We start from the raw sequence: 27,567 nt of genomic DNA, 5'->3' as shown, positions 1-27,567 counted from the left end.
ATCGAAAGAGCTTCAAATTGTAACTAGGCAACCAATGGAATATAGGGAACAAATACTGCATACCCAACACCAATTTTCTACAAAAACTTCGGTTCTTGAATTGGTGGAGAGGGTCATCAGGGAAGAAAATTTCACGGAGTCTATGTCTCAGCTTTCTTAAGCTGTTGACATGAGGTGGTAACCGTACTTGGTGCACCTCACTAGGCGGTGGCGGTGACCGTGGTGCTTCTGTTAACGATGTTTATTGGGTAGTCATATACGGAATTGTTGTCTGAGAATTCTTCCTCCTCCTCCTCTGGGTTAATGGGGCCTTTTTTTCCCATGCTAGCTAGCTACAACATTTGGTGAAACGTTTGAAGAAGACACAAAATTAGGCTTGAGATTGATTTATAGGAAGAAATTGTGAGGCTTGGTTCAAATTGAGAGAGAGAGAGAGAGAGAGAGAGAGAGGAGCTTAGTCATTGGTAGCGGTTGCTAGAGAATATAGAAAGTTGCGAGGAATCCTCGCTATGGGACGTAGAAACTGCAATGAAAATTAGTGGTTCTTTAAGATTGGGATAGGCTCCAATGATTTAAAAAATCGATCTTAGAATTCATTCTTAAGCCTTCTAAGTTTTGCCAAACTTTTATTTTTAATAACTGAAACCATAGCAATATATACAAATTTCATATACGGATTCTGTAAACTGACAACTTTCAAAAGCACAAACTTTCCCCTAATTGTTTCTAAATTTTAGTCCTATGGCTTCAACATATATGTCCTAGCGTGTGTGAATGCCACTCTGTGTTATCATCCCGCATTGGTCTCGGCCCATGAGTGTTTCCATTAACGCAATTTGCGAGATGGACCTTTACTCAACCTAATGTGTACGAATGTCACCTTTAGTGGCGGACCTAGGAATTGAGATCATTGGGGGTATGAAAGTGCAGCGAGGAATCGGGGCAGCATCCCAGGAAAATTTATTTTGGGGTTCTTTATGTAATGGATTTACGAATATAGAACATCAATACAAAAACATTTTAGTAATAATTCGAAACAATAAGAAAATACATTGTAATTTATCACAATTGTTCTTTACGAGTTTTCATATTTAGAAAACACGATATTAACATCATCAATAATAGTTCCAATCAACTCTTTTTGTATGTAACATAATTAATAATAGTATCTTTCAACACTTGTTGATGTCTTGTGTCACCTAATGGAAGAATGAGAGATTGAGGGGCTTGGGCATATTGGGCTTGACAGGGTAAAAGACACACAATAGAGTTGGGTTACGTCATATATACGACTTAAAAGACTGGATCCAAATTCACTTAGTGGACTGGATGGACTTTAGTAGTCTAGGGATCTTTTTTTAATTTGGCTGGGATCTAAGCATCAAATTATCTAACATATATTATACTTAGTGGATAATTTTTTTACTGCCTCACTGGGAGCTCATGCCCCCGGTGCAATAGGCGTGGTCCGCCTCTGGCCACCCTACTTTATTTTCTCGTACTAATCTCGACGTAGGTCTCAAGTACTTATCCACGAGACTACGGTGTCTTCCATGCAACCTACTTTTTCTTGCAAGCAAGTGTTTCAAATCCTAAATCAAACTCTTCCCAACCCTCTCTCCTCAATCCCTCTCAACCTAACGCCTGCCAATTACCCTACTAGTAGATCCTCCATCCCTTGCAGCCATGCGCGCGGATGAACTTCGGGTCTTTGAGAGATGGAGAGAGAAAGGGAGAGAAGTTAGAGAGCGAGGTAAAACGACTTTGCTTAACCACATACATAAATTGTTTATGCTTATATAAACATAAGAAAGAAATCCACTGTGAATGAAACATTTCAGTTGGCATGACTTGGCTGTGGGCACCAACTACAAATATGGGCCTCGTGCAAAACGTGACCGCAAAATGACCATGACCAGAACCCGGTACCAGGTGGTGGTGGTGGGTGGGTCATCACAAAATCTACTCCTTCTTAACTTTTTGTTCTTTTTGATGTTCGTGACGTCACAAAATCCATTCCTTCTTATTATTGACTTCTCCAGCCGCCAAAGGCCAAAAATGTATATAATTTGGGAGGTGTTTGTATTCAATTTCAATGTTAATTTCTCCAGCCGCCAAGGCCAAAAGTGTATATAATTTGGGATGTGTTTGTATTCAATTTCAATGTTAATTTGATTAAATATATATGTTTGAAAATGTTTTCTTCTCCGACACTTTTGACATTTGTAGGCCTTTTGATCAAATATGACTCATATTGTTATGATTTCGAACAGATTGACGGTTCGAATCTCTTTACACATAAAAAATAAAAAAAAATTCATGTTAAAATCAATATTATTCAGTTAAAAAAATAAAAGTGGCCAACTAATTTCATGCACTTAATTAACGTTGAGAATTCATTTTTTGGACTAATTTCGTGTCAATGTAGTAATTAAAAGATACAATGCCTTTTCCTTGGTGTTCCAAACAAGGCTTTAGCCAGAACAACCAGCACGTATAGGTGCGGGAGGGTATTGCATGCAGCAGGTTCATCATGCATATTTATGAATTGAAAACATGGTAGTTGGTGGGTCCAGCCTCCAGGCGTGATTCATATTCATTCACGTCAGCAATGGAAATATACATGGTCAAGAGAGGTAGTGGAAGCCACATGTACTTCCATTTCAAGAAAAGAATTATCCATATTCATTGGTTAATTAGTGGTAGAGTTGTTTGGGTGAGATTTAGAGGGACATGTTCAATTTTTAAAAATAATTTCTACACATAATATGCGAAAGTAAAGATATACACACATAAGGCCCTATCCTCGCCCACTAAGGGAGGTTAGTGTACAAGAGTTGTTTACCTTCATAGGTGGATCATGCATGCATTGTGTCGACCTTTATTATTATATAATTTGATTGATGGAAGAAATTAATCCACAATTAGTCCAACACAAGATTGAAAAGGAAAAATGGACAAAGAGCGATTTGACTCAAGAAAATACAAGAAGTAGAAAATATATGTGATTGACAAGAAAACCAAATAGTCAGCAAGCCCAAAAAACAAAAACTCTCCCAACTGGGCATTTGCTTAAAATATTAATTAAGTGGGATCAATAATCATGGTTGTCAAGATCATGAGCATTTCAATATGTCATGATCTAGTTCTTGGGCATGTCGACAATGAATTTTTTTTCTTTTAAGTCGGATCCATATTGGGTACGTAGGGAAGGAATATCAGTGATGCTAGGTAGTCCATATAGTGATAATCCATGAGAGCCAAAGTCTCTTAAATGAAATTTTAAAACGTTTTAACTCTCAAAATACATGTTAGATTTTTTTAAAAATTACACGCATAAAATTTTTTCTAACAAGATCCATTGTCGATGAGTTTTATCGAGTAAATCTTAATTCTATTGTTTTTTCAATGGAATTTTTTAATTTCATTATTTTTTTCAATGGAATTTCAAAAACAAATGAATTTAGAACTAAAACAATAAATTTTATATTGTGCTTTAAAAAACAATATAATCTATATTAAAACAATAAATTTTGGACAATGAATTCTGGGATAAAAGAGTGAAAATAAAAATATTTCATTTATTAAATCAATGGAATAAACCTATTGGCTACCAAACTGATGGGTTACATGTCATTTTTGAAGGAATATTACAACATTAATGGACTCCAACTCCTCACCTAGAGTGAGAAGTTAAGATTTTGATTAAAAACAAGTGTTTAAAAGGACAAAGAAATATGGGTAGAGGTAACTCCATCTGGACGGGTAGAGAAGTCGTCAGGACAGCCTAATGCAAAGTAGCAGTAGAGGTAAATATGTCCGAACGGGCAAGGAAACCATCCAGATAGTTGAAGGATAGATGCAATTCCGAACGAGTTTTAATGCTACGAAGAGTCCCAGTTTTGACGAATTTTGTGGTCTCTAGTTAGGAACGCGATTGTTATCATATTTATAACCGTAAACATCTTGGGAAATGACTGCTAGGTAGAATTAAACTCATTTTCTTCTACTATAAATATTAGTGGTTCATGAGTGTTTTGATAAAGAGTGAGAAACAAAAGGACTATGTGTGGTGAGCATTGAGAGAGAGCAAAGGGGATAACTTTGTGGTAAATCTCTCGGGTTTTGTATGGGGTTTCTTGGCGAGAGATTCAAGATATGGAGTGTTAGAAATATAAGCTAGATTATGGCATATGATTAGTTCTTGGGCTCTTGGATATTCTTGGGTAAAGAGGTCACTGATAATATGATTGTACAAATTTTTCATATAGTAAGCTTCTCTGGTTGCCTTTTGACAATACTCGTGATATTTTTTCTCTTGTTTTGAAGTTTTTCAAGTAAATTGTTTGTGTGGTGATTGTGTTGCTAGTCTCAATTTCAAATTTTCTTTTGTTTTTGATATTGTGGAGGGAGGATATTGATATAATTTTTCAACATGAGAGATGACTGTCCAACCTAGCAACTTCATTTTCCACGCTTTTTTTTTTTCTTTTTGTTGTTAGTGACGTCACAAAATCCATTCCTTCTTATTATTGACTTCTCCAGCTGCCAAAGACCAAAAATGTATACAAATATTTGGTATGTGTTTGTGTTTGTGTTTGTATTCAATTTCAATGTTCGTTTGATTAATTTGTTTGAAAATGTATTTTTTCCGACAGTTTTGACATTTTGTGTTTGTGCTCAACTCTTTTCAAATATCTTGACAAGTACTCGAGTGTGTTAATGAACACAGTTGAACTTGGATTTCCTTCTACACCTATATTCGCACAAATTTAATGTGAAAAAACTCCATCATCTCCTTCGTTCAAGAAATACCGTCCTCCTTCACTAACAACAGTTTGTCCGTTTTGGGCCCAAAGGTCTGCACGGATTTGTCCGCCCAAACCCAATTCGTACTAGGTTTATGGGGCTCGATCCAACAATCGACCCCTGAAACCCATACCTCAAGAAAATCGGTTGTTGTTAATTAGAAAGTTGGGTCTCCTTTATATCTAGCACTTGACTCTCACATCTAAGCGATGTGAGATTGTATCACTCCTCCACTCCAATTTATAATTTGCTTAATTAATTATAAAAAAATACAGAGCACGTAATCCTCGGGTTAAGACAATGAAAATTCTACTAATATGAACGAAAAAATTACAAAGAATTCCAAGAGACAAGTTCTCTATGCCAAGAACTACCCAAAATTTCATCCGAAATAACAATCAACTCTCTCACACTCTTCCCAAATAAAAAGGATGAACAAAACCCCAAAATTATTGAAGGGTTGCCGCAAAGAATATGTCTAACTTTGTTGTGTGTTCTCTCTCCCTAGTGTTTACAACATATAGCCTATTTATACTATATGGAAGAGTTTAGGTCGTCCCAAAACCTAAAAGAACTAAACAACCCGAAACCAAATTGGAATAGAATTCGTCAAAACTGTTACTGCATGTCAGCTGTCCGGACACCTCCGCAAAAATCTACCTGCGAGACTGAATCAACGTCGATTGTCCAGATGGGTGCTTGTGCCATCCAGACATTTACTAATCTGCAGCAATAAACAGCCTCGTTTTTCACCACAAAATCCAACATATCCTTACAATGTCTCTTAGTTGTGAAAAAAAAGTACGTATTTAAGTAACAAACTAATTTGTTAGTTATGATTTTGAATAGATTGAAGGTTCGAATATCCTACACGTAAAAAACAAATTAATCTTAAAATTAATATTATTTATTTAAAAATAAGGTTAACGAACTAATTTCATGCACTTCATTAACGTTGGAAATTCATTTTTTGGACTAATTTCTTATCAATGTAATTAAAAGACGCATTGTTCTTTCTTGGTGTTCCAAACAAGGCTTTAGAACAACCAGCATGCATGTATAGGTACCGGGGGGGATTGCAGCAGGTTCATCATGTGTGTGAATTGAAACATGGTAGTCGGTGGGTCCAGGCGTGATTCGTGTTCATTCACGTCAGCAATATGTAAATATATATGGTCAAGCGAGGTAATGGAAGCCACATGTACTTCCATTTTAAGAAAAGAATTACCCATATTCATTGGATTAGTGGTAGAACTGTTTGGCTCGGATTTAGAGGTCACGTGTTCAATTTCTGAAAACAGTCTCTACACATAATATGGGAGAGTAAAGATATGCACACATACTGTCATGTCCTCGCCCATTAAGGAAGGTTAGTGTACGATAGTTGTTTACCTTTTATAGGTGCATCATACATGCCGTGTGTTATTATATAATTTGATTAATGGAAGAAATTAATCCACAATTAGTCCAACACAAGATTGAAAAGGCCAAGAAAAATGGACAAAAAGCCTCCACACATAATATGTGAGAGTAAAGATATGGGCACATGTTACCCTGGCCTTGACCACTAAGGGCGGGGCTAATGTATGAGAGTTGTGTATGTTTTATAGGTGCATCATGCATGCCTTGTGTTATTATATAATTTGATTAATGGAAGAAATTAATCCACAATCAGTCCAATACAAGATTGGAAAGGAAAAATGGACAAAGAGCGATTTGACTCGAGAAAATACAAAAGAAGAAAATATATGTGGTTGACAAGAAAACCAACTAGTCACCAAGCCCAAAAAACAAAAACTCTCCCAAATGAGCAGTAACTTAAAATATTATTTGAGTACTTTTTTGTTAATTAAGTAGTATCAATAATTAAGGTTGTCAAGATCATGAGCATTTCAATATGTCATGATCTAGTTCTTGGGCATGTCGACAATGATTTTTTTTTCTTTTAAGTCGGATCCATATTGGGTAGGGAAGGAATATTACAACATTAATGGACTCCAACTCACCTAGAGTGAGATGTTAAGATTTTGCTTAAAAAAACAGGTGTTTAAAACGACAAAGAAATCTAGGTAGAGGTCAATTCTTCCGGATGGGTAGGGAAGTCGTCGGGACAGCTTGATGTGAAACAACAACTGAGGTAAATTAGTTTGAACAGGGGGGAAAGCCTTCTGGACGACGGATGGACAGATGTAATTCCGAATGAGTTCTAATGCTACAAAAAGTTTCAGTTTTGGCGAATCTAATTTTTTAAAGTTGGTCTCCAGTTAGGAACGTAAGTGTTATCGTATTTGTAACCATAGATATTTTGAGGAAGGACTCTTAGGAGGAATTAAACTATAAGATTTTCTTCTACTATAAATACTAGTGGTTCATGAGTTTTTTGGTAAAGAGTGAGAAACAAAAGGGCTTTGTGCAATGAGCATTGAGAGAGCGTAAAGGGAATAACTTTGTGGTAAACCTCTCAGGTTTTGCCTAGGTTTCTTAGCGAGAGATTCAAGATGTAAAGTGTTAGAGATATAAGCTGAATTGGGGTTTATGATAATCTCTTGGGTTCTTGAATATTCTTGGGTTTTTTTGGATAGAAATGTCACTAAGAATATGATTGTACAAATTTTTCATATAGTGAAGTTTCTTTGGTTATCTTTTGATAATACTCGTGATTTTTTCTTCCTGTTTTGGAGTTTTCCAAATAAATTGTTTGTGCTGTAATCGTGTTGCTATTATCAATTTCAATTTCTCTTTTGTTCTCGAAGGATTTTGAGGTAATTTTACAACAGGGGAGATGACCCTGACCATTATTTCTCTATGTCCTGGGAAGGTTGTTTCCTAGATTCCTCTCTCTCTCTGTGAACATTCCTAGAATTGATGTTATAAAGAGGATTATGATTTGTGTCACTAATTATGGACTACACAAACCTAGCAACTTCATTTGCCTTTTATCTTTCTCAGTTGACTAACATACACTAACAATGATGGAGGTTGTTGAAGTGATATGCTCAAAAGCTAGTATATGCTGTATGCATTATTAACCCTCAACAGTGAACCCAACAGACGAAACTTCCCCAGATAGATAGATACATAGATAGATACGTTTCAAACTTGTATATATGTGTATATACATGAATCCTCTCTTTTGATGTGTTACCCATACGTACATTTTTCAGTTTTCACATCATGCAACTCACTATATCTCAATATATATGTATATATATATGACCTAATTTAACTGAGGGAGGGCTTATGTGGTTGTTTAGACAGACTTTAATCTCAACTCTCTACCTCTCTTGGTGGGAATCAATCTTTTTCTCATTAATTAAGACATTTTTTTTCCTTTTCATGGAGTGGGTTGTGTTCTTTCACTCTGAGATATAATTCCAAACTAAATTTGTGATCAATCAAATCATAGTGTGTGTCTTTCTTATAGACTCACTATCCAAATCAAATCCTGACAATTACCAGCCACTTGAGGTGGGTTCAATTTAGACAACTGGGTCTTTTTAATTTGTTTGGTGTTGTTAACTTAGTCTAAACTAGATAGGTTTCTCTTTTTATTTGCAAACTTTATGAATAAAAAAGGGATTTTTTTTTCTTTGAAAAGTTCAAATTGTACATCTTCACTTCAGATGACTTCAATGGCGTAGTTGTATTTGCATTTTTATTCTATTTTAGTCAATAAAAGAAACAAACGCCAACAAGCTAGCTTGTTTTTGTTTTTATTCATAGCTGTCGAGTGCTCAGAATTTGACCCTTCATTGGATATGTGAGATCAATTATGTGAAAAAAATATAAGAAATTAGGGAGAATCCAAGACAAAAAAAAATTCTCCTTAATTTCTTCCTTTGTTGTTCATAAATTGCAAAATAAATGACATTATCATAAAATTCCATACTAAAATACACAGGGACGGAACGAGCATCGGTTTTTGGGGGTGAAATTTTGTGTGAGGCGAATTTTTTTTTTTTTTGGGTTCTACATATATTACTTGTCAACATTAAAATAAAAGTCAATATTAGTGTTATTAGTCTATATACCGGATACACGAAGTTATACCTTGTCGCAACTATCATTTTCTCTGCAAGACCACAATCTCATAGAATCCTATAAATGCATCGCTAATTTTTTAAATTTTTTTCTACCTAATCAAATGACTCTCTTTATGATTAATCTTTTATTGGGCTGATGTAGACATGTATTATCATCATTAATTGGATCATCTTTTAGGCTTTCTTATTAAATTGGGCCTTCATTTTATTAATATTTTTTATTAATGTATTATCCTACGCCAATATTATGTAATCTTTTATTGGGTTAAGGGGGGACATTTATTGAATGACTTATTTAATTTATCTATATATACGGGGTTTGAAGGCTAGCTAGTCATGTTGTCCTACTAGAGTTCAATCCTCTCCGAACACATGAGCTCGCACATGAATTTTTCATGACTTGTCTGACATACATAATTTGCATACTAATTAACAAACCCAATGAATTTATCCTATGTACACCAAAAAAAAGTAGTGCTTACGAATCCCACCGTACACATTATGAAATTACCATAGTATGAATTTATATCATACATCACACGCAAGCAAATTAATATGAGATAGAGAGTGCAATCTATCTATATATCTCAACTTGAGAACCACATTTAATCATCTACATAATCGACAAACTCTCGTTTAACTCTTTATTTCGTATAAAAGGAAATCCATAAGACCCAAGTCGCTCTTTGTCTCTATCCATCTATCTATCTAAATTTGTTTGGCTTTAATTGTTACCACAATGATCATTGATCCAGTTGGCGTGCATATCACCACCCTCTCTTACCCCAAAGATTCTATCCACCTAATTTTCCAACCAACCACCACCCTACCCAAAAGAAGAAACTGCCCAATTTTATGATCATATCAAAATGCCCTCCACACAAATCTTGACATGTGGCATGCGTCATCTTGACACGTGGCCTAACACATGGCACATAAAATTAAAATTCCACGATGCTCTTATGTTACCGATCGAGGACATTAACAAGGGAAGAGGAATAGGAAGATCGAGCCCGCATAGGGCATGACATCCGAACAAAGGGAGGGTATCTTGGAAAGACCGAGGAGGAGCCCCCTTCGTCGATATGTCGAGCACACAAACTCAATAACCAGCGGTGACCAAATATGATAAGGAAACTAATAGTCCAAAGGAAGACCAACTCTACTTAGAAAAAAAAAATTAGGATATTAGATCGTAGAAAGTAGATATATTCCTACCAAAACTAGAAACTTACTATATAAAAGGGATCTCGCCACCAACCACAAGTAAACGATTCCAACTTCTGCATTCATGCATTATATTAATTACTTGAGAGAGAGAGCTCCGTGCACTCTCATTCAGTTATAAATTTGTTTTGAAGAAATTCAGTGTTATATGAAATTTTTACGTGTTTGTCTCACGTGCATAGTTGGCGGATTATGGTGCTAGCTTATTATAGGTCAACATTAGCAACCTGGCTAGAGAAAAAAACAACAAATGAAACCCAAAAATAAACAACATTAATCTAGAGAATGACGTCATAAAAACAAAACTTTCCCTTTTTCTATTTTCGATAAGATTATCTAGTCATTGTCGCATACTTTATCTTCAAAACTCCCCGCTATAAATACGCACATATTTTGGCTAAACTACAACTCCTCATTTCCCTCCTCCTTAAGTTGGCCAAGCCACAATCCAAACCCCCCCCCCCCCCCCCCCCCCCCCCACCCACCCCCTAAATACAGTCGCCATCTATTTTTTGATAGACAGTCACCAGTCTCCGATCCATCCATCAAACAATGGTTGCAAGCCATGGAGTGAATTACGCAACTCCGAGAGGGTTCGGAACCAAACTGCGATCTGGTTTCAAAGAAACTTTGTTCCCTGACGATCCATTCAGACAGTTCAAGAATGAAAACAATTCTCTCCTTAGAATCAAGAGAGCCATCCAATACTTCATTCCGATCTTCTATTGGTTACCCAATTATAATTTTGGTTTGTTCAAATATGATGTTCTCGCCGGCCTCACCATTACTAGCCTCGCCATCCCTCAGGGCATCAGCTACGCTAGACTCGCTAGCATTCCTCCCATTATCGGCCTCTGTAAGCCGCTTTTTCTTTCGATTCTGTTTGCCTGCCATCTTTATGTAGATGTCACGGGTTCAATTCATTATCGGGCTCTGTAAATTTTGTGCATGGCAGATTCCAGTTTTGTGCCGCCGCTCATCTACGCGGTGTTTGGGAGCTCAAAGCATTTGGCGGTCGGAACTGTAGCGGCAAGTTCATTGCTTATAGCTTCAATACTTCATGGAAAAGTTTCGTCCCAAGATGATCCCACATTGTTTCTTCATTTGGTCTTCACTTCTTGTTTCTTCACAGGAATATTTCAAAGTGCTTTGGGTTTCTTAAGGTTTTTTCTTTTTCTTTTTCTTGGCTTGATTTAATGATTATTCAGAATTCATCATGGCATTTTGTTTTATTGGTTTTTGATTATTATTTTTTTTTTAATGTGATTTTGTTGTTAAGACTGGGATTGCTTGTGGATTTCTTGGCACATTCAACAATCACTGGATTCATGGGAGGGACTGCAGTGATAATCTGCCTTCAACAATTGAAGGGACTATTTGGATTGACACATTTCACAACCAAAACCGACGTCGTTTCTGTTCTGCATGCGGTTTTTAGCCACACAAATGAGGTATCTACGTAAAATATATCATCATCATCATCAACAACCGAGCCTTATCTTTAGTTGAATCTCGATCAATTCCACAAATCCATAACAAGAAATCAATGAGAATTGTGATCTCTATATATCTCATACATTTAATTAGATACAAAAATATTTATAGAAATCTTAAATTAGGTGGATGAGGATAAGGACTGATTTCTTTCCTTTTTTATTTTTCATAAAAGGGAAATTCAAATATTTTACTAAAAGCATATGTCTAATGGTGTACAATTGTTGTTGGTTTTTTTTTTTTTTCCTGCAGTGGAAGTGGGAAAGCGCAGTAGTGGGGATAGTGTTTCTCTCATTTCTGCAATTCACTCGATACCTGGTGAGATATTTCTTTCTCGGTTTATTAATGCCACAAAAATTGTTAATTAACTTAATTCACCCACTACCACTATATATATATAACCAATGTTGTACAAAAGAAGTCTCTACGTATGAAACATGAGGAAATAGGTTCAGGCAATTAATATGATAATAGAATTAAGAGTTGCATTAGGTTTTCTATTTCCTCGAAGATTGCATGATGTCCACTTTACTTGACATTTCTAGTCAATCCACCATCATTAAAAAATAAAAAGGGTTATAATTAAATCACATGATCATCATTAATTCTTCAATGATTTTTCATAATATTGTCAAAGTCTTTACTTTAAACAATATTATTGGAGTCAGGTTACATGCATCTAGCTTTTGCAATTGATTTTTTTTTATGAATTTGAATGTCTCTAATTTATTTAAAATCCAGAGCCAGAGAAACCCAAGGTTATTCTGGATGTCAGCAATGTCTCCACTGGTCACTGTTGTGATCGGCTGTGTTTTTGCTTACTTGATCCACGGGGACAAACATGGCATCCCAACAGTGAGTTTTTTTTTTTATCTCGAGCCTAAACCCTAAACACAAAATCATTTCGAAGACAACTAATAAATGAATCAATTGATTTAATGTAGATATCTTACAATATTTGTTAATTTTCTCCAGGTGGGTGACTTGAAGAAGGGATTAAACCCAATTTCAATTCAATTTCTAAACTTTGACCCTAAGTATTTATCAGTCACTGTACAAGCTGGTCTCATTTCAGGCATGGTGGCTCTGGCTGTAAGTAATTATAGATTGTCCAAACTGATTAATATCCTCAATAATTAATTACAGTTAAAAACATACATATGAAGTTAAAAAAACACAAACATTTGCAGGAAGGGATAGCCATTGGAAGAAGCTTTGCAATCATGAGAAATGAGACAATTGATGGGAATAAGGAGATGATAGCTTTTGGTTTCATGAACATTATTGGTTCTTGCACTTCATGCTACTTGACAACTGGTAATTGACCAATCAATAATTCCTTTGTTGGTTGTTGGGGTAAAGCAACTTTTCATCATTAAAATAGTAGATCAGGTTCAATTCGGTCACTAAATGTTCAAACGTTTCAACTTGAGAATTCAAAGTTGAAATACTCATGCAGATTTCTCAGGGCATATTCCTTATATTGATTTTTTTTATACCAAGTCAGCAGTTTCATTGCCCGAACAGTGATTGCATATTAAAACAATTTTCAATTTTGAGTTCCCTAGTTGGAATGTCTGAAGAATCAGTAAGCTGAAAATTGACAACTCTTTCAGTAACCAACAGTTGCATTATCTCGATGGTTGTTCATCACGAACAGTGATTGCATATTAATTATTTATTTATATTTTGCTGCAGGCCCATTCTCAAAAACTGCAGTGAATTTCAATGCTGGATGCAGGACACAAATGTCTAACGTAGTAATGGCAGTTTTCATGATGCTTGTACTCCTCTTCTTGGCACCACTGTTCAGTCACACCCCTCTTGTTGCTCTTTCCGCCATTATCATGTCTGCAATGTTTGGACTAATCAAATATGATGAAGCCATTCACCTTTTCAAAGTTGACAAGTTTGATTTCCTAATCTGCATGTCTGCCTTCTTTGGTGTCTCCTTTATCAGCATGGACATTGGAATCATGATGTCTGTAAGTAATCTTTCCCAGCTGATTTATTCAATCTTGTTCATTTCATTAAGAGTTTTAAATCATATGACCACAATCTTGTTCTTATGTGTAACAGGTGGGGCTTTGTATACTAAGAGCATTACTGTACGTAGCTAGGCCTCCATCTTGCAAGCTAGGGAAAATACCAGACACAGCTCTGTATCGCGACGCGGCGCAGTATCCGGGTACGGTGACAATTCCAGGAGTTCTACTTCTGCAACTTGGTTCTCCACTTTACTATGCTAATGGAAATTATGTGAGAGAAAGGTAGTCATACAAAAAATTATGGTTTATACAAAGATAATTAAGGTTCAATCTCTTCGGTCTAATTATTTCTTAATTATATGACGCGTAGGGTTTTGAGGTGGATTAGGGAGGAAGGTGAAATGATTGAGTGTCTTCTGCTAGAACTATCAGGTAAGACTAAATATACTCAGTGTAGTTTTAGAGATTAATGCAACATTAATCATCTCTGTGAACACGATTTTGCAGGAGTTACAGCGATTGATACGACTGGCATTGCAACGTTGTCAGAATTGCGCAAAATCCTTGGATCAAAAGACATTAAGGTGATTATTCAGCTACTACATTCCTCTTAATATAAATTTCAGGGTTTAGTAACAGACCAGGAACATCTGAGATTGATTTGTCTTCATCTTCTGCAGATGGGAATCATAAATCCGAGATTGGAGGTCCTGGAGAAGATGATTACTTCAAAGTTTGTGGACGTCATTGGCAAGGAAAATATATATCTATCCATTGAAGATGCAGTTGAGGCGAGTCGGTTCTCGCTTAGCAAAATCGAGAAGCAGAACTCTGTTAATGAAAGCAATTAGTTGTTCTGTTGTAGCTAATGACCTGCATTCGGCTCTACGTAAACACATTTCCAGACAAAAGGATATATACAGCTGACTCACTTAACTTGATGAGTGAAAATAATAATAGTTTCTCTGCGTATCTAGTTTCCTTATACTTTGTCATGCAGAAAATGAACAAAAGCAACAAAATGATGAGAAAAATGTAGTAACAACACAATCTAGTCTAGTTATTGAAACACCCAGTACCAGATACCTATCCATCTGCAAGACTGCAACTCAAAAATCAATGTCTCAAATGAGAGTCGTAAGGCGGCTTTCCGAGATCAACTCTGAAGAAGAGAGGCGAAAATTCAATCAAGAGCAAGGTCTAGATGACTATAGTTACCTCCAAGAAAGTTTTTAATGATAAGACATAAACAAGCGGAGAAAATGATAAACAACTACCACTTGTTTCATCAGCATCTTCATAGGATGAACTGATGAATAGAGAGAAAGCAGCACCAAACGACCCGAGGGACTTCAACAAAAACAAAAACAATAAATCAGGATTCTGCATAAGCTGTGTTACCATAAGACATTTAATCCTTGAATGAATTTGTTCATGTAGTGAATTCAAAATAGCCATCAATACGAATTCATGCAACGTTCAAAACATAAGCTTTCATTTCATTATTTCAGCACCAATGCATTCCATTTCCATCTCCATTGTTCACATTATTAGGGATTCAGCATTTCAGCTTGCATTATAAGCACTTTCAAAGAAAGAGAAGTTAAAAAACCCACGAAATTCCACATGTTCCATAATAGAACACTACTCAGTGCAGGGCCTGCAGGCACTACAGACCAGCCTGTTTGTTCACTAAATTTACCATGTTATTAATTCTGAGCTAAACCTTGTCTCTGAAAGTTTAAGAAAGACCTTAAAGAGCAAAAGAGAACAAAACTCCTCAAATGCCATAGTTTCATATGGAAATGTTTGTACACTTAGTGTTGCTCCTCGGAGAATAAGCCGCCCCAAAACTTATCAGGCTTTCACAGGTTCAGCTCTAGGCCTCCATAGTCCCAATCTATATTTGTGGGTGTACTTCAACAACAGCTTCCTCTGCAAAATCAAAACCAGGGATTAGATTTTATTTTGATAAAATAAGGCCATGATGTCCTTGGCATGAGGGGGGAAAAAAAAAGGAACGGAGACAAAACCACAGATAAATTGTAGAACTTAAATTTACTCAATCCGGAAATGTTTGCACACTTAGTGTTTAGGGTTAAACTATCTAAGTCAACTTTTGGTACTTAAGTAGTATTGATGGCTTCAAATTTTGAAATTAACAGCATTGATGCAGAAAAATTAATTTTCCCCTGTGTCTGAGCCACCATCACATAATAAGTAACCAAAACTCAGACGCGCACACTTCCAAGTGATTCCTACCTTAAAATTATCAAAGTAGAAAGAGGAAGATAATCACTAGACTCCTAAATCTAGATCATGACAGGGTGATTACATCATCAAAAATCTACATATTGACGAGAACTGGGATGAATGTGAGACTGATGCCAAAAAGTTAACACAAATATATGTGCAGATGACAAATGACAAACATACCCATGAAGAAAATACAGGAATAAGAAAATTACATGCTTGCAAGGAATGCCAAGTTTCTTCAGTTTAAGCGTACGAGTAACAAGCAGTTTATGAAGGTCTCCAATATCAGATTCAAGCTTCGCTGCATGGGCTTCGACCCCTCCCCCTATTCCATTTAGAAATTCCGGTATTCCAACCTTGACTGCATATAACAAACGAGCAACAATAACACTAACAATGTTAACTTTTTTTATAAGGACCCAAACTGTAAACTTTCTAAAAAAATTTATTAAACAGACCACTAGAGAACAAAGAAAGTGTCATACATGATACAACCATGCAGATGACATTAGGCAATTCTTGTTCTTCAAAATATATTTCTGATCGGAATTTTTTTTTTAAATAAAATTACCTTGTCTATCTTGTAATTTGTTTGGTTTGCACTCGTTACTAATAATACCCTTTTCGCATTCAGAAAAAGATATATGGAAATTTAAGCAGCACTGAGACAAGATTAAAACCACAGCCTTGTTCTTTTATCCTTCAATTTAACAACAACCAAGTACAAAATAACACTCTATTTGATTGCTAGGACAGTTCGCAAATAAAAAATATCGAAAAACCTTGAACGGTTCATTATCTGCAATAATCAAAACACAAAAAGTTTTCACCTGACTTGTTCTCAAACATAGAGCTTGGCCAATGTAAAAAGTACGGAAACCTAAAGCAACACCAGTCATAAGATGGAAAATTTTCAAGAGGAACAGCAGAATATTTTAGTCCAAGAACTATTCCAGTGATACTTTCACTGCTAATTGGTTAAGTTGTCCGAGTCTTTGGTGCTCTCCCTTTACTAAAAATGTTCTTGAGCATATAAATTTGGACTTTTTGTAATCTTTGGGTTGCAACCCTTTGGTGCCTTAATAAATTTCTATACCAACATAAAAAAGTATTCTCCTAAGTTTTCCCGTGCCTGAAAGTCCAACAAATTGAGTAGTGTATGCAAACATTTGCGCTTCTAAAACTCATGCAAAAGTTCAAATTTCACGAAGGAAAACCTAAATAACAGTCGCTCAAACTACAGCCAATGACTTTTCTTGTTCTCATTTATTTTCCCTTCCCTAATTACATCCTGAAACAACTACTGAATACCAGTATCCAACAATGACCTAGAGAATAGAGAGCGTGATCTCCACAACCTGTTTCTTCCTTCTTTCCAATTATTAAGCTATATAATGAAATTTATTAAGCTAAGTTTCTCGCCCTCAAAAATAAAAAAATTTATTAAAAAAAAATCTCCGAAAATCATAACTTCCTTCTGCAACTACTCTCAGCGAAACCAAAAAAGAGCAAAAATCAGGAGTACAATCAACTCAATTCCACCTTCTATACGTTTTCACAAGTAGTATTCTTGATTACTGCCTCATCCTGCATCATAAGCTAAAAACAGAACCACTACTACTAAAACGCCATAAATTTCTTCCATAAAACTAGATTTGGGGCCAAAAAACGTATACAATAAAACCCTAAAAGAAATTCAATGGTACAACTAACCTATATAAGGAGTTGTGGACTTGGAGAAGAATCTGAACAACCCAGGAGTCGTCTGTGGCGGCTGTGATTGAAATAAAAATGGCCTTGCTTTGAAGATTAACTGCCTCCAGCCCATCTTCAACCTGGTTTTACACAAGGCAGCCTGTCGAACATTAGGGGTTTTGGAAGAAGACGATGCTCTGTACGACACCGTTTTACGCAGTATTTAAACGAACCGTTTCACCTCCTTAAAGATCGGTCTGGACTCTGGACTCTGGAGTCTGGACCGTGTCTTTTTTTGCCCTTTTTTTACAATGGACAGTCAAATAATAGCTGCTCTTATGGGCCTATAAGCCCAAAGACAACAATTAGGTCCCAATTTTTTTTAATGAGGCCCAAGACTGCTGCAGGGTGGTCCGAACTGGGAAGAATTGAACCCAGCCAGCCTATCAAGTCCAGGTTATGGGGTTTTCCTCACTTGACCAAATGGGTCCAAAGTTGTTTAATCATATTGAATATGGATATGGTCATGATCTGTCTAATGATTCTCTGTTCAATCAGGATGAGCTGGACTGTTTTCTTTATGCCACATTGATTACAGGGCCCCATCTAATGTTCGAGTTGTGAAATATCTTTAGGTGATAAATTTTTTTTTTTCTTTCTTCTTGTCTCTGTAGTTTCATGCACTGGTAAGAGCATCCACAATGGGAAGAATTTGAAGTACTTGAGATGATATTTTCTTGATAAGTTAAGTGCTAGATGTTCACAATGGGTATAATGGAGTGTATTTCAAGTACTTGAAATGTTACTTTTTAATAAATATAGTGCTACATACACACAATGGGTGAAAAATTACATTTGAAAATTTAGTTGTGGAAAAATGATACTTGAGAGTTGGAGTATGTATATAGTTGATGAATAGTGAAGAGAGAGGTGATGAAAAGGAAGAGAGAGATGATAAAAAGGAAGAGAGAGATGATAAAAAGGAAGAGAGAGATGATGAAAAGAAGAGAGAGATGATAAAAAGGAAGAGAGAGAAAATAGAGAAAGTGAGTATGAAGTGTTGGAATGTATGGAGTGTTGATGAATAATGTATATTGTGGGATTCACTCATCCAATTAAATTGTGCCACGTAGGATAGATGAGAAGAGAGAGAATGATTTTGAAGTGCTGTATATTTGGTGCATCACTGTGGATGCTCTAATCTGGTATAAAGTGATATCAAGCATATCTAATCTGGCCCCATTTATTTAATGTTTTTTTTTGTTGGTAGAGTAGAGGTTGAATGTTAATTTAACTTGTTTATATAAATAAATAATGTTGGAAGAACTCTTAATTATATAATTGATATACTCTGCTGCATTATATAATATATATAACGGCCAATATTATCTTGGATGAGACCGACTATCTTTCATTTTGCTTTTTCAAATTTAGCTAGCTTGCCTTCTGTGTTCTCATTATCTGTAATTCCCTCTAATCATATATATATATATGATACTGTAATGATGACAGCATTATTTGGGTGTGAAGAGAAACAAAAGAAGGAAAACCAAGGTTTTGATGACTTTTTTGGGGGTCCTGTTTTGTTAATGGTTTGAGTCATCAGTGGGATTCAGGCTGGCTTCTGGTTACCCTAAATACGCGTTTTCAAACCGAATCTTAAATCTTTGTCATCTTTTGGGGTTTCACATGACATGCATGAGAAGAAAAGGCTTTCTATCTATATATATATATATTAAAAAAATATATATATATATATTTAAAAGAAGTATGAATATGTTGTTGGGCTTCATGTGTTCAATATATATAAAGCGATACATCCAATTAATTATTTACATTTTAGTATTATTTTTCTCCTCTTTTGTAACCGAAAATCATATAATACAAGTTTATCATTTAAATATTCGATATAAACATAGAGTCAGAGACTCAAGCCTTTCCACATTCTATGTATACAGTGCTATGGTGCTGTATATCTAGCTGCAGGCCTGATATTTGTTTGAAAAGTAGTGCAAATTTGGAATATCCTCCTACAAAAATGTGACATTTCAGTTCTCTGCTTAATTTATGTGAAAAAGTGAGAAACATGTATGCCAGCTTTTGGATAAATATCAAATTTAAATTTGAAATTTTGAATTATAGGAAAATTATTATCTTATAATAACAAACCCTAATGCTGACACTTACATTTATATGTTACACAATTTTAGTAAAATCACATCAACCTCGCTAGCATAGTGTGGGATTGTTCTCTTCTTAATTCCAAGTAAGTTATTGGACGTATATAACTGTGACTATATAATATGTGGAACAAAAGGGTGAAATATCCCACATCGTTTGGGTTGACAAGTTTTGGGCTAATATATATGACGTGGATTTCATTTCTGTTTGTAAGTCGGTTTGCAAGTGAAAACATGGAACCCACAGATTATGATACAAAGTGCACATACATCATTGGAATGTCAATGTCAGCAATAAGTAGCAAGGTATATAGTTTCTTTAAGCTAATCCATCACAAGGAAGCTTACTTTATGTCTTCTACCTACAACTTAAATGAATAGAGGCATGCATGCATCTTATCTTTGAAAGGTAGAGGGTGTCAAACTCAGACTTTTTTTCTTTTTTTTTTTATGATAATATAAACAAGTAAATTAAACCACTACATCACTTGGATAAATATATATAATTGGGACCATTAGTAGGTTCTTATATATATATAAATATGATATATCCCATGATTAGGTGCTCAATTGTTGTGATTAGTTATACCCTAAATGGGAAATTCTGGCAGAGGAATCACAATCCACCATAACCATTGTCCCACTTGTCTAGTCGATCGGCAGCATATATAAAACTATTTGAGAACAATTAATCAATCTAAGCTTGATGATCAAAATCTTTGTGTGACACTAGGGGTGTAATATAATTTGCAAACGAACATCATTTTTTGACAAGTTAGTCGTGATCAAGCTTGATAAAAACTTGTTTGTTCTTGGATTGACAAGCTTAACCGAGAGAGCTTGAATAGAAATAAGGTTTGTGAATTGCTAATAGGCTCGATTGATGTTCATGAACAAACATGGTATATGTGTTAATAATGATAAGTTTGATTATGTATTCAGAAATAGATTTGTTAAGTATGTGATCATCACTAAACAAAAATTTCACTCAGTGACGTATATGAGTTTACGGAGGCCCTATATGAACTCTAAATACGGGGTTTTTTTTTTTTTTGTAATTTATTTTTTCCTTATCGTTTTTAAGTCGATATTACGGGTGACAAAAAATCGGTTATGCGTCAAACAACATCACGTGTTTACTAAATATTTACATGTCCGAATTCTAACTCGGATTGTATTTCGGATGTACCTAATTAACCAAACCCATATTGATTTAAATCGGACAAGTACAAAGGACGATAAATCAATCCGGGTTAGGGTCCGGACAAGTATTTTTTATAAATGAATTTGGGCTATTATAAAATTAGTATTTTCAAAAAAAAAAAAATTTGGGATATTAGGCGACAACCTGTGTCACCCTCATCTGAGGGTTGCAGGGGTGGAGCCAGGAAATCATATGAGGGGGGGCCTGAAAGTTGACGGCGGTTCGGGGGCAGTGCCATTATTTATACTTACTAAAATCGTTATACTAATACTACACATTTATGATTAATACTACATATTTACGATTTCTTTCAAAATTCTCCAAACATCAGACATGAACATGATGTGATGAAGCTAAACTTTTTTTTGGGTGCAATGCCGTAGTTTATACGTAAGCACCATATACACAGCTGGACTTTTCGTTTCTCTCTTCCTTTTTTAAAATAATTTTAATTGAAAGTCATACAATTAATTTTGACTAACAAAACACAAAGACGTTCCATAACCCATGTTTTAGCTCCTCCTCCAGCTAAACCCTAAAACGTGTTTTATTATTTCGTTAATGACAGTGGGAGGGGTATTTTAGTAAAACCAAAAGTCTCTCATATGAGTCATATCATATGCTACAATGCGCGTTGACGTGTATAAAGAGTCAAAGACAGTAGGGTCCCCCTTCTCAAGCGCCGACGATCCAGCCGTGCATGATGTGAAGCGTGGCCCCCCCCCTGAAAACACACATTTACTTGATGGATCCGCTCTAAGACCATCCACAATGGGTGCTCTTTAAAAGGGTTTAAAATCATACTTTTTCGATAAATTTAGTGTTATATGTCTATAATGAACATATTTTGACACTCAAAAACATATGAAAAATTTATAGCTACTCCATATTTAGAGTGATTCTTGGTTCATGAATAATGAAGAGAGAGCTTATGAAAAGTAAGAGAGAGAATAGGGAGAAAAGAAGTATAGGGTGTTGGTTTAAGTGTATCATTTTGTGGGTGTATTAGAATGTAACATTTGTTAAATTGATAGTTGCATAAGAATTAATGTGTTTAGAGTGTGGGCACAAGTGTGTCCACTGTGAATGCTCTAACTCTTACGTTATCAAGTCTAAGAGCATCCACAATTGGTTTTGTATATTGATCTTGTATCCTATTTTACAAGATGAAACATCAAAAATTTAAACAAAAGCAGCCACAATAGTTCCTCTATATTACAGGAGCGAGCCCACTTTTTTCCCATGACGCTACAGTGCTCCCGTTAAAGGTAGAGTGGTAGAGGAGCAGTAAACAATTTTTTAATATTAAACTCTTTGACAGGTAGTTTTTTAATAGTAAATGATAGGAGTCGTTGCGGAACAGTATTCTATCCAATTTTTTTACTTTTATTTGACCTAAATTTTTTTAATTATAAACAACATTTATTGTTTTATATTTGTATTTTCTATTTAACGTAAACCTTAAAACAATAAGTTTCTTTCTAAAAAAATAATAAATTTATTGATAATTAAGTGTAAACAACATTGCATTTTCACAATTTTTTATATTAAAATAATAAGAGCATACGATATTGTGAAATATATATATATATAATATTTTTAATATTTAAAAAATAAAATATCTTGTGAAATACATATATAATATTTTTAATATTTAAAAAATAAAATATCTAGTGATATATATATCTAATATTTTTAATATTTAAAAAATAAAATATCTAGTGATATATATATCTAATATATTAACTTGTGAAATATCCATAGCTCTACATCATAATGATCGTGATGATATGACACATAACATGCATGGATATGTACATCCATCAACGCCATATTCGCAGTTTCGTTTCGATTTTTCAGTGTGAAAGTGACGATTCTCTTAAATTCGTTCCGTTGATTACATAAATCCATGTCCTTTTTGTGCACAATTTGCACGTCCTAGTCTTCAACTTGTCAAACGTCAACACAAAAAAACACTAGAAAATAAATGTTTTTTAAAAAAATCACCGTTTTGTGTGTTATTTTGTTGGTATGGAAACATTGATACTTCTACAACTTTGAAAAGAAAAACAAAAGCTAAAAATGGTCCATATATGTGACAAGGGATGAAGGGAGAGAGGGAGAAAAAAAGAGGAAAAGGTGGTGAGTGGAATGAGTCAAGAACACGCAATTCTCTGGCAACTTACAAATTGAGATTGAAAGATAAAACTCATAACGAATAAGTTTGAAGAAGAGAAGGAAATTTTGATGCCGATTGCCGACATTTTAAATTAGGTGTGTTTAGAAATATTTTCGCTTTTTTTTCTTCAAAGATTGATTTTATGTTTAGATTTTAAAAAGTAAAACTGAAAACAAAATTTATTTGATAGAGTATTCTGTACAGAGAAAAAGAAACTTGAAAGAATTTTACAAAATATTAAATATTAGCTTTGATTTTTAAAAATCAAAAATGACTTTTAATTTTATAAAATAATTTATAAAAATGCTCATCCAAATAAATTTTCAAACCCATTTTAATTTTTAAAAATCAAAAAACAATTTTGAGAACCGTAACCGAACACTCAATTTATGCCTCCAATAAGACAAATGAAAAAAAAATGGACAGAGAGGACACTTTGGTCATTCTATGAAACGTTACTTGAAGTTGTGTGTATTTATGGCGAAAATTGAGTTGTCCCGATTTGACAACTCCCCAAACCAAAAACACCCACCACTTTAAAAAGTTGTATTAATTCCACTGTCGACTCCTTCAAACGTCTCTCTCCACATACCACATGTACACCACTCATTTCCTTCTTTTGCCAAAATGTCTCGTGATAACAACCAATTTTACCGGTTACAGGCTCCTCACTATTGTTTTTTTATGGGTCAACTCCAGCCGGAGCTCCACCCACCACCGACACCCTCTCTCTTTAAACCAATCATCATCATCGGGATTATAATAATAATTAACCGAATTTTTGCTTTAATATTATTTTTTTAAAAATAAGGGGTTTAGAGAGATGCGAGAGTCAAATCCACACCCTAATGAACGGGTCGATCCCTTACATGTTATGTGATTATCATTAGGCGCATATTCTTAGTTTTAAGCCTGTAGAGCTGAATTGAATGTGAACATGAAATTCTCAAAGAAAAAAGAAACAGAGAGAACAAAGTCATATCTTCTCTTTAAGAAATTCACATTCGCACAAAAAGTAAATAATTATACGAGAATACCAAAAAAAAAAACAAATAATATCAAATAACAAATTTATAAAAAGTAAAATGATGACAGATAGAGAGAGAATCTGGTGGGCTTTGAGCTGTGATTTAGCTGTCTTTTGGAGTATTATTTTTCTCTCACACGTCTACAAACTTGAAAGTTGAAACCCCAAAACCCATACTTCTCTCCTTCTCTCATCTTCCTCTACATTGGCCATCTCTCAGATCTCTGCAGAGTGCAGACCCATTTGTGAAGAAAAGAGAGAGCTTGAAGAAATTAAAACACACGAAAGAGGCATTTGGGAAGTCAGATGTCTCATGTGAGATGAAGAAGAACCACTTCTACTCACCCCCTACTCTTGCACTCCTCATTGTCTTCTTTGTTGGGTTGGTCTGTGTTTGCTCTGTTGAGCAACACATCTCTATTACTAGCCATGGAGGTCTCACTGATGCCGAGGCACACTATATCAGGCACCGACAGTTGCTGTACTACAGGGATGAATTCGGTGACCGAGGAGAGAGAGTCACTGTAGACCCATCTCTGGTTTTTGAGAATGATAGAATTAAGAATGCTTACTATGCTTTACAAGCTTGGAAGCAAGCCATTCTCTCCGATCCATTGAATCTCACTGCGAATTGGGTTGGGGTTAATGTCTGCAACTACACCGGCGTTTTCTGTGCTTCTGCACTTGACAACCCGAAGATCCGAACGGTCGCCGGCATTGATCTTAACCATGGTGATATTGCAGGGTACTTGCCGGAGGAGCTTGGGTTACTCGTCGATCTCGCATTGTTCCACATCAATTCCAACAGGTTCTGCGGTACTGTGCCGCAGAAGTTCAAGAAGTTGAAGCTCCTGTTCGAGCTAGATCTTAGCAACAACAGATTCGCTGGGAAGTTCCCTAAAGTGGTTCTTTCCCTGCCCACGCTGAAATTCTTAGATCTGAGATTCAACGAATTTGAAGGTACTGTCCCGCCAGAGCTTTTCGATAAGGATTTGGATGCTATCTTCATCAACCACAACCGCTTTGTGTTCGATCTGCCGAGCAATTTTGGTAACTCTCCGGTTTCGGTGATTGTGCTGGCGAACAACAAGTTCCATGGCTGTGTACCTTCAAGTCTTGGGAACATGTCGAATCTGAATGAGATAATTATGATGAATAATGGGTTCAGATCGTGTTTGCCTCCTGAGATAGGTATGCTCAAGAACTTGACTGTGTTTGATGTAAGCTTTAATGAGTTAATGGGTCCGTTACCGAACACTATTGGTGGTATGGTTAGTCTTGAACAGCTAAATGTGGCTCACAATATGCTATCCGGGAGTATTCCGGCAAGTATTTGTCAGCTGCCTAATCTGCAGAACTTCACCTATAGTTATAATTTCTTCACCGGAGAGCCGCCAGTGTGCTTGAGCTTGCCGGACTTCGATGATAAGAGGAATTGTCTGCCGGCGAGGCCGAAGCAGAGGTCGGCTGGGCAATGCCGGGCGTTTTTGTCCAAGCGTGTGGATTGCAGCTCCTTTAGATGTGCGCCTTTTGTGCCTTCTTTGCCTCCACCACCACCCCCATCACCGCCAATTCCGGTGCCCACGCCTCCTGTTGTGGTGCCGTCTCCTCCCCTGCCAGTATCATCGCCTCCCCCACCTGTTATCACTCCCAAATCTCCACCTCCCCCTCCTCCAGTTCTTTTACCGCCTCCACCACCACCAGTTTCCTCACCCCCACCACCACCGGCCCCTGTTAATTCACCGCCTCCTCCCTCTCCTCCACCCCCGCCTCCTGTTTACTCTTCTCCCCCACCACCACCTCCTCCTCCCCCTCCTCCGCCAGTTTACTCTCCACCTCCACCTCCTCCATCGCCACCCCCACCAATCTACTCTCCACCACCCCCACCAGTTTACTCTCCACCTCCCCCATCGCCCCCACCTCCATCCCCACCACCGCCATCGCCTCCATCACCTGTTGTGTCTCCCCCACCACCATCACCCTCACCACCTATCCCATATTGTGTACATTCCCCACCGCCGCCCCCTCCAAATTCACCACCACCTCCAACTCCAGTTTTCTCTCCACCGCCGCCAATTCCTTACCATTACAGCTCACCACCACCCCCTTCACCACCTCCACCGCCACATTCTCCACCACCTCCTCCACATTCTCCTCCACCTCCTATTTATCCCTATCTATCACCCCCACCACCACCTCCTCCAGTCCATTCTCCACCTCCACCATCCTCGCCTCCATGTATAGAACCCCCTCCTCCACCTCCTCCACCATGTATAGAGTATTCACCACCTCCTCCACCATCACCACAACCAACTCCTTATAAGCCCCCACCATCACCCTCACCTCCACCACCACCAGTAACATACTCGTCACCACCTCCACCACCACTTCACTACCATTCCCCTCCTCCACCATCACCATCACCCCCACCAGTGGTTCATTATCAGTCCCCACCTCCTCCTGTTCACTACCAATCCCCACCCCCTCCATCGCCATCTACACCACCACCCCCAGTTCCATGTGAAAATCCACCACCTGCTCCCTCACCACCATCGCCAATTGTTTATGGTAGCCCACCGCCTCCAGCCCCAGTGTACGAAGGTCCATTGCCACCCATTCCTGTGATTTCATATGCTTCGCCTCCACCGCCACCCTTCTATTGATTCTTTTGAGAATTTTCTTCCTCGAACCTCAACACAAAATTTTACATTTTGAATCAGCGATTAGTGTTCTTATCTCTTACTTCATTGGGCAATTCTCATCGCTCGTGGAGGAAGAGTTGGAAAATCGGGACAGAAGGTCTGCATTTGTAGAATTCACCACGGGCATTGTTCTCTCAGTGGGATTTCTTTTAAATTTGATTGTTGTTAATGAGACTGGCACAAGAAGTGGAAGACAGAGATGGTGAGGTAAGAGGAGAAAGTCCCTCCATATTTATTTGAATTGCTATGAATATTTGAGTCGTGAAATAAAAATGGCGGAGAAAGAGTTGTAGGTTGCAGTGAAAGTGTATGTATAGAGACCATAATTCAGGGCTTACAAAATGCAGCTGTTGCTGCTGCTTTCGTTGGGTTTTACTGTTATTAATTATCTCTTCTTTTATATCATACTTTTGTTTATTTTTTTTTTGCTTTCCAATTTTATAGTATAATCATGAACATTTCACTTGTATTGATTTTTATGAATTCATGTTGATTGGTTCTCTGCATTGTTGCTTTGCACCTTTCTTTCTCTTCTTCTTCCTCCATGAGAGAGAGACTGAGTTATATTTTCTCTGTGTTGGGTGTCTGAAATGGAAAGATGGAGCCACCAAATTCCAGCTATGTTAATCAAGTCCTTATTTTATAGTTTGCTATCTAATTGAGATCTTGGTGGGACCCCAAATGGCCATCTCAAGCCCCCTTGATTCTTGGTGTGTGTTATGATTCAATTTATTTTTATGATTAGTTTAGTAATTGTGCGGAT

At 36.5% G+C, this 27,567-nt stretch overlaps 3 protein-coding genes across 3 annotated transcripts; 2 read left to right on the top strand and 1 right to left on the bottom strand.

Annotated features, from left to right (window-relative positions):
* The first annotated feature begins 10,555 nt into the window (after nucleotides 1–10,555).
* LOC120006145 (probable sulfate transporter 3.5) lies at nucleotides 10,556–14,542 on the top strand. The gene is made up of 12 exons (XM_038856062.1): nucleotides 10,556–10,935; nucleotides 11,035–11,242; nucleotides 11,359–11,530; nucleotides 11,826–11,891; nucleotides 12,315–12,428; nucleotides 12,549–12,665; nucleotides 12,764–12,890; nucleotides 13,272–13,558; nucleotides 13,653–13,843; nucleotides 13,932–13,993; nucleotides 14,069–14,145; nucleotides 14,242–14,542. Exons 1-12 carry the CDS (start codon nucleotides 10,632–10,634, stop codon nucleotides 14,410–14,412), a joined length of 1,896 nt encoding a protein of 631 aa, XP_038711990.1. The 5' UTR covers nucleotides 10,556–10,631; the 3' UTR covers nucleotides 14,413–14,542.
* A 490-nt stretch (nucleotides 14,543–15,032) lies between these two features.
* On the bottom strand, nucleotides 15,033–17,719 carry LOC120006146. Its single transcript, XM_038856063.1, has 3 exons — nucleotides 17,531–17,719; nucleotides 16,030–16,178; nucleotides 15,033–15,496 (listed from the first exon to the last, which is right to left on the bottom strand). Exons 1-3 carry the CDS (start codon nucleotides 17,643–17,645, stop codon nucleotides 15,419–15,421), a joined length of 342 nt encoding a protein of 113 aa, XP_038711991.1. The 5' UTR covers nucleotides 17,646–17,719; the 3' UTR covers nucleotides 15,033–15,418.
* A 6,507-nt stretch (nucleotides 17,720–24,226) lies between these two features.
* On the top strand, nucleotides 24,227–27,310 carry LOC120005369 (leucine-rich repeat extensin-like protein 3). The gene has a single exon (XM_038854970.1). The coding sequence runs from the start codon at nucleotides 24,423–24,425 to the stop codon at nucleotides 26,763–26,765; it is 2,343 nt and encodes a 780-aa protein (XP_038710898.1). The 5' UTR covers nucleotides 24,227–24,422; the 3' UTR covers nucleotides 26,766–27,310.
* Nucleotides 27,311–27,567: the final 257 nt, after the last annotated feature.

This window comes from Tripterygium wilfordii, chromosome 9, assembly GCF_013401445.1.
Source record: "Tripterygium wilfordii isolate XIE 37 chromosome 9, ASM1340144v1, whole genome shotgun sequence".
Lineage (NCBI taxonomy): Eukaryota > Viridiplantae > Streptophyta > Magnoliopsida > Celastrales > Celastraceae > Tripterygium > Tripterygium wilfordii.
This window is presented reverse-complemented; position numbering and strand designations above follow the sequence as displayed.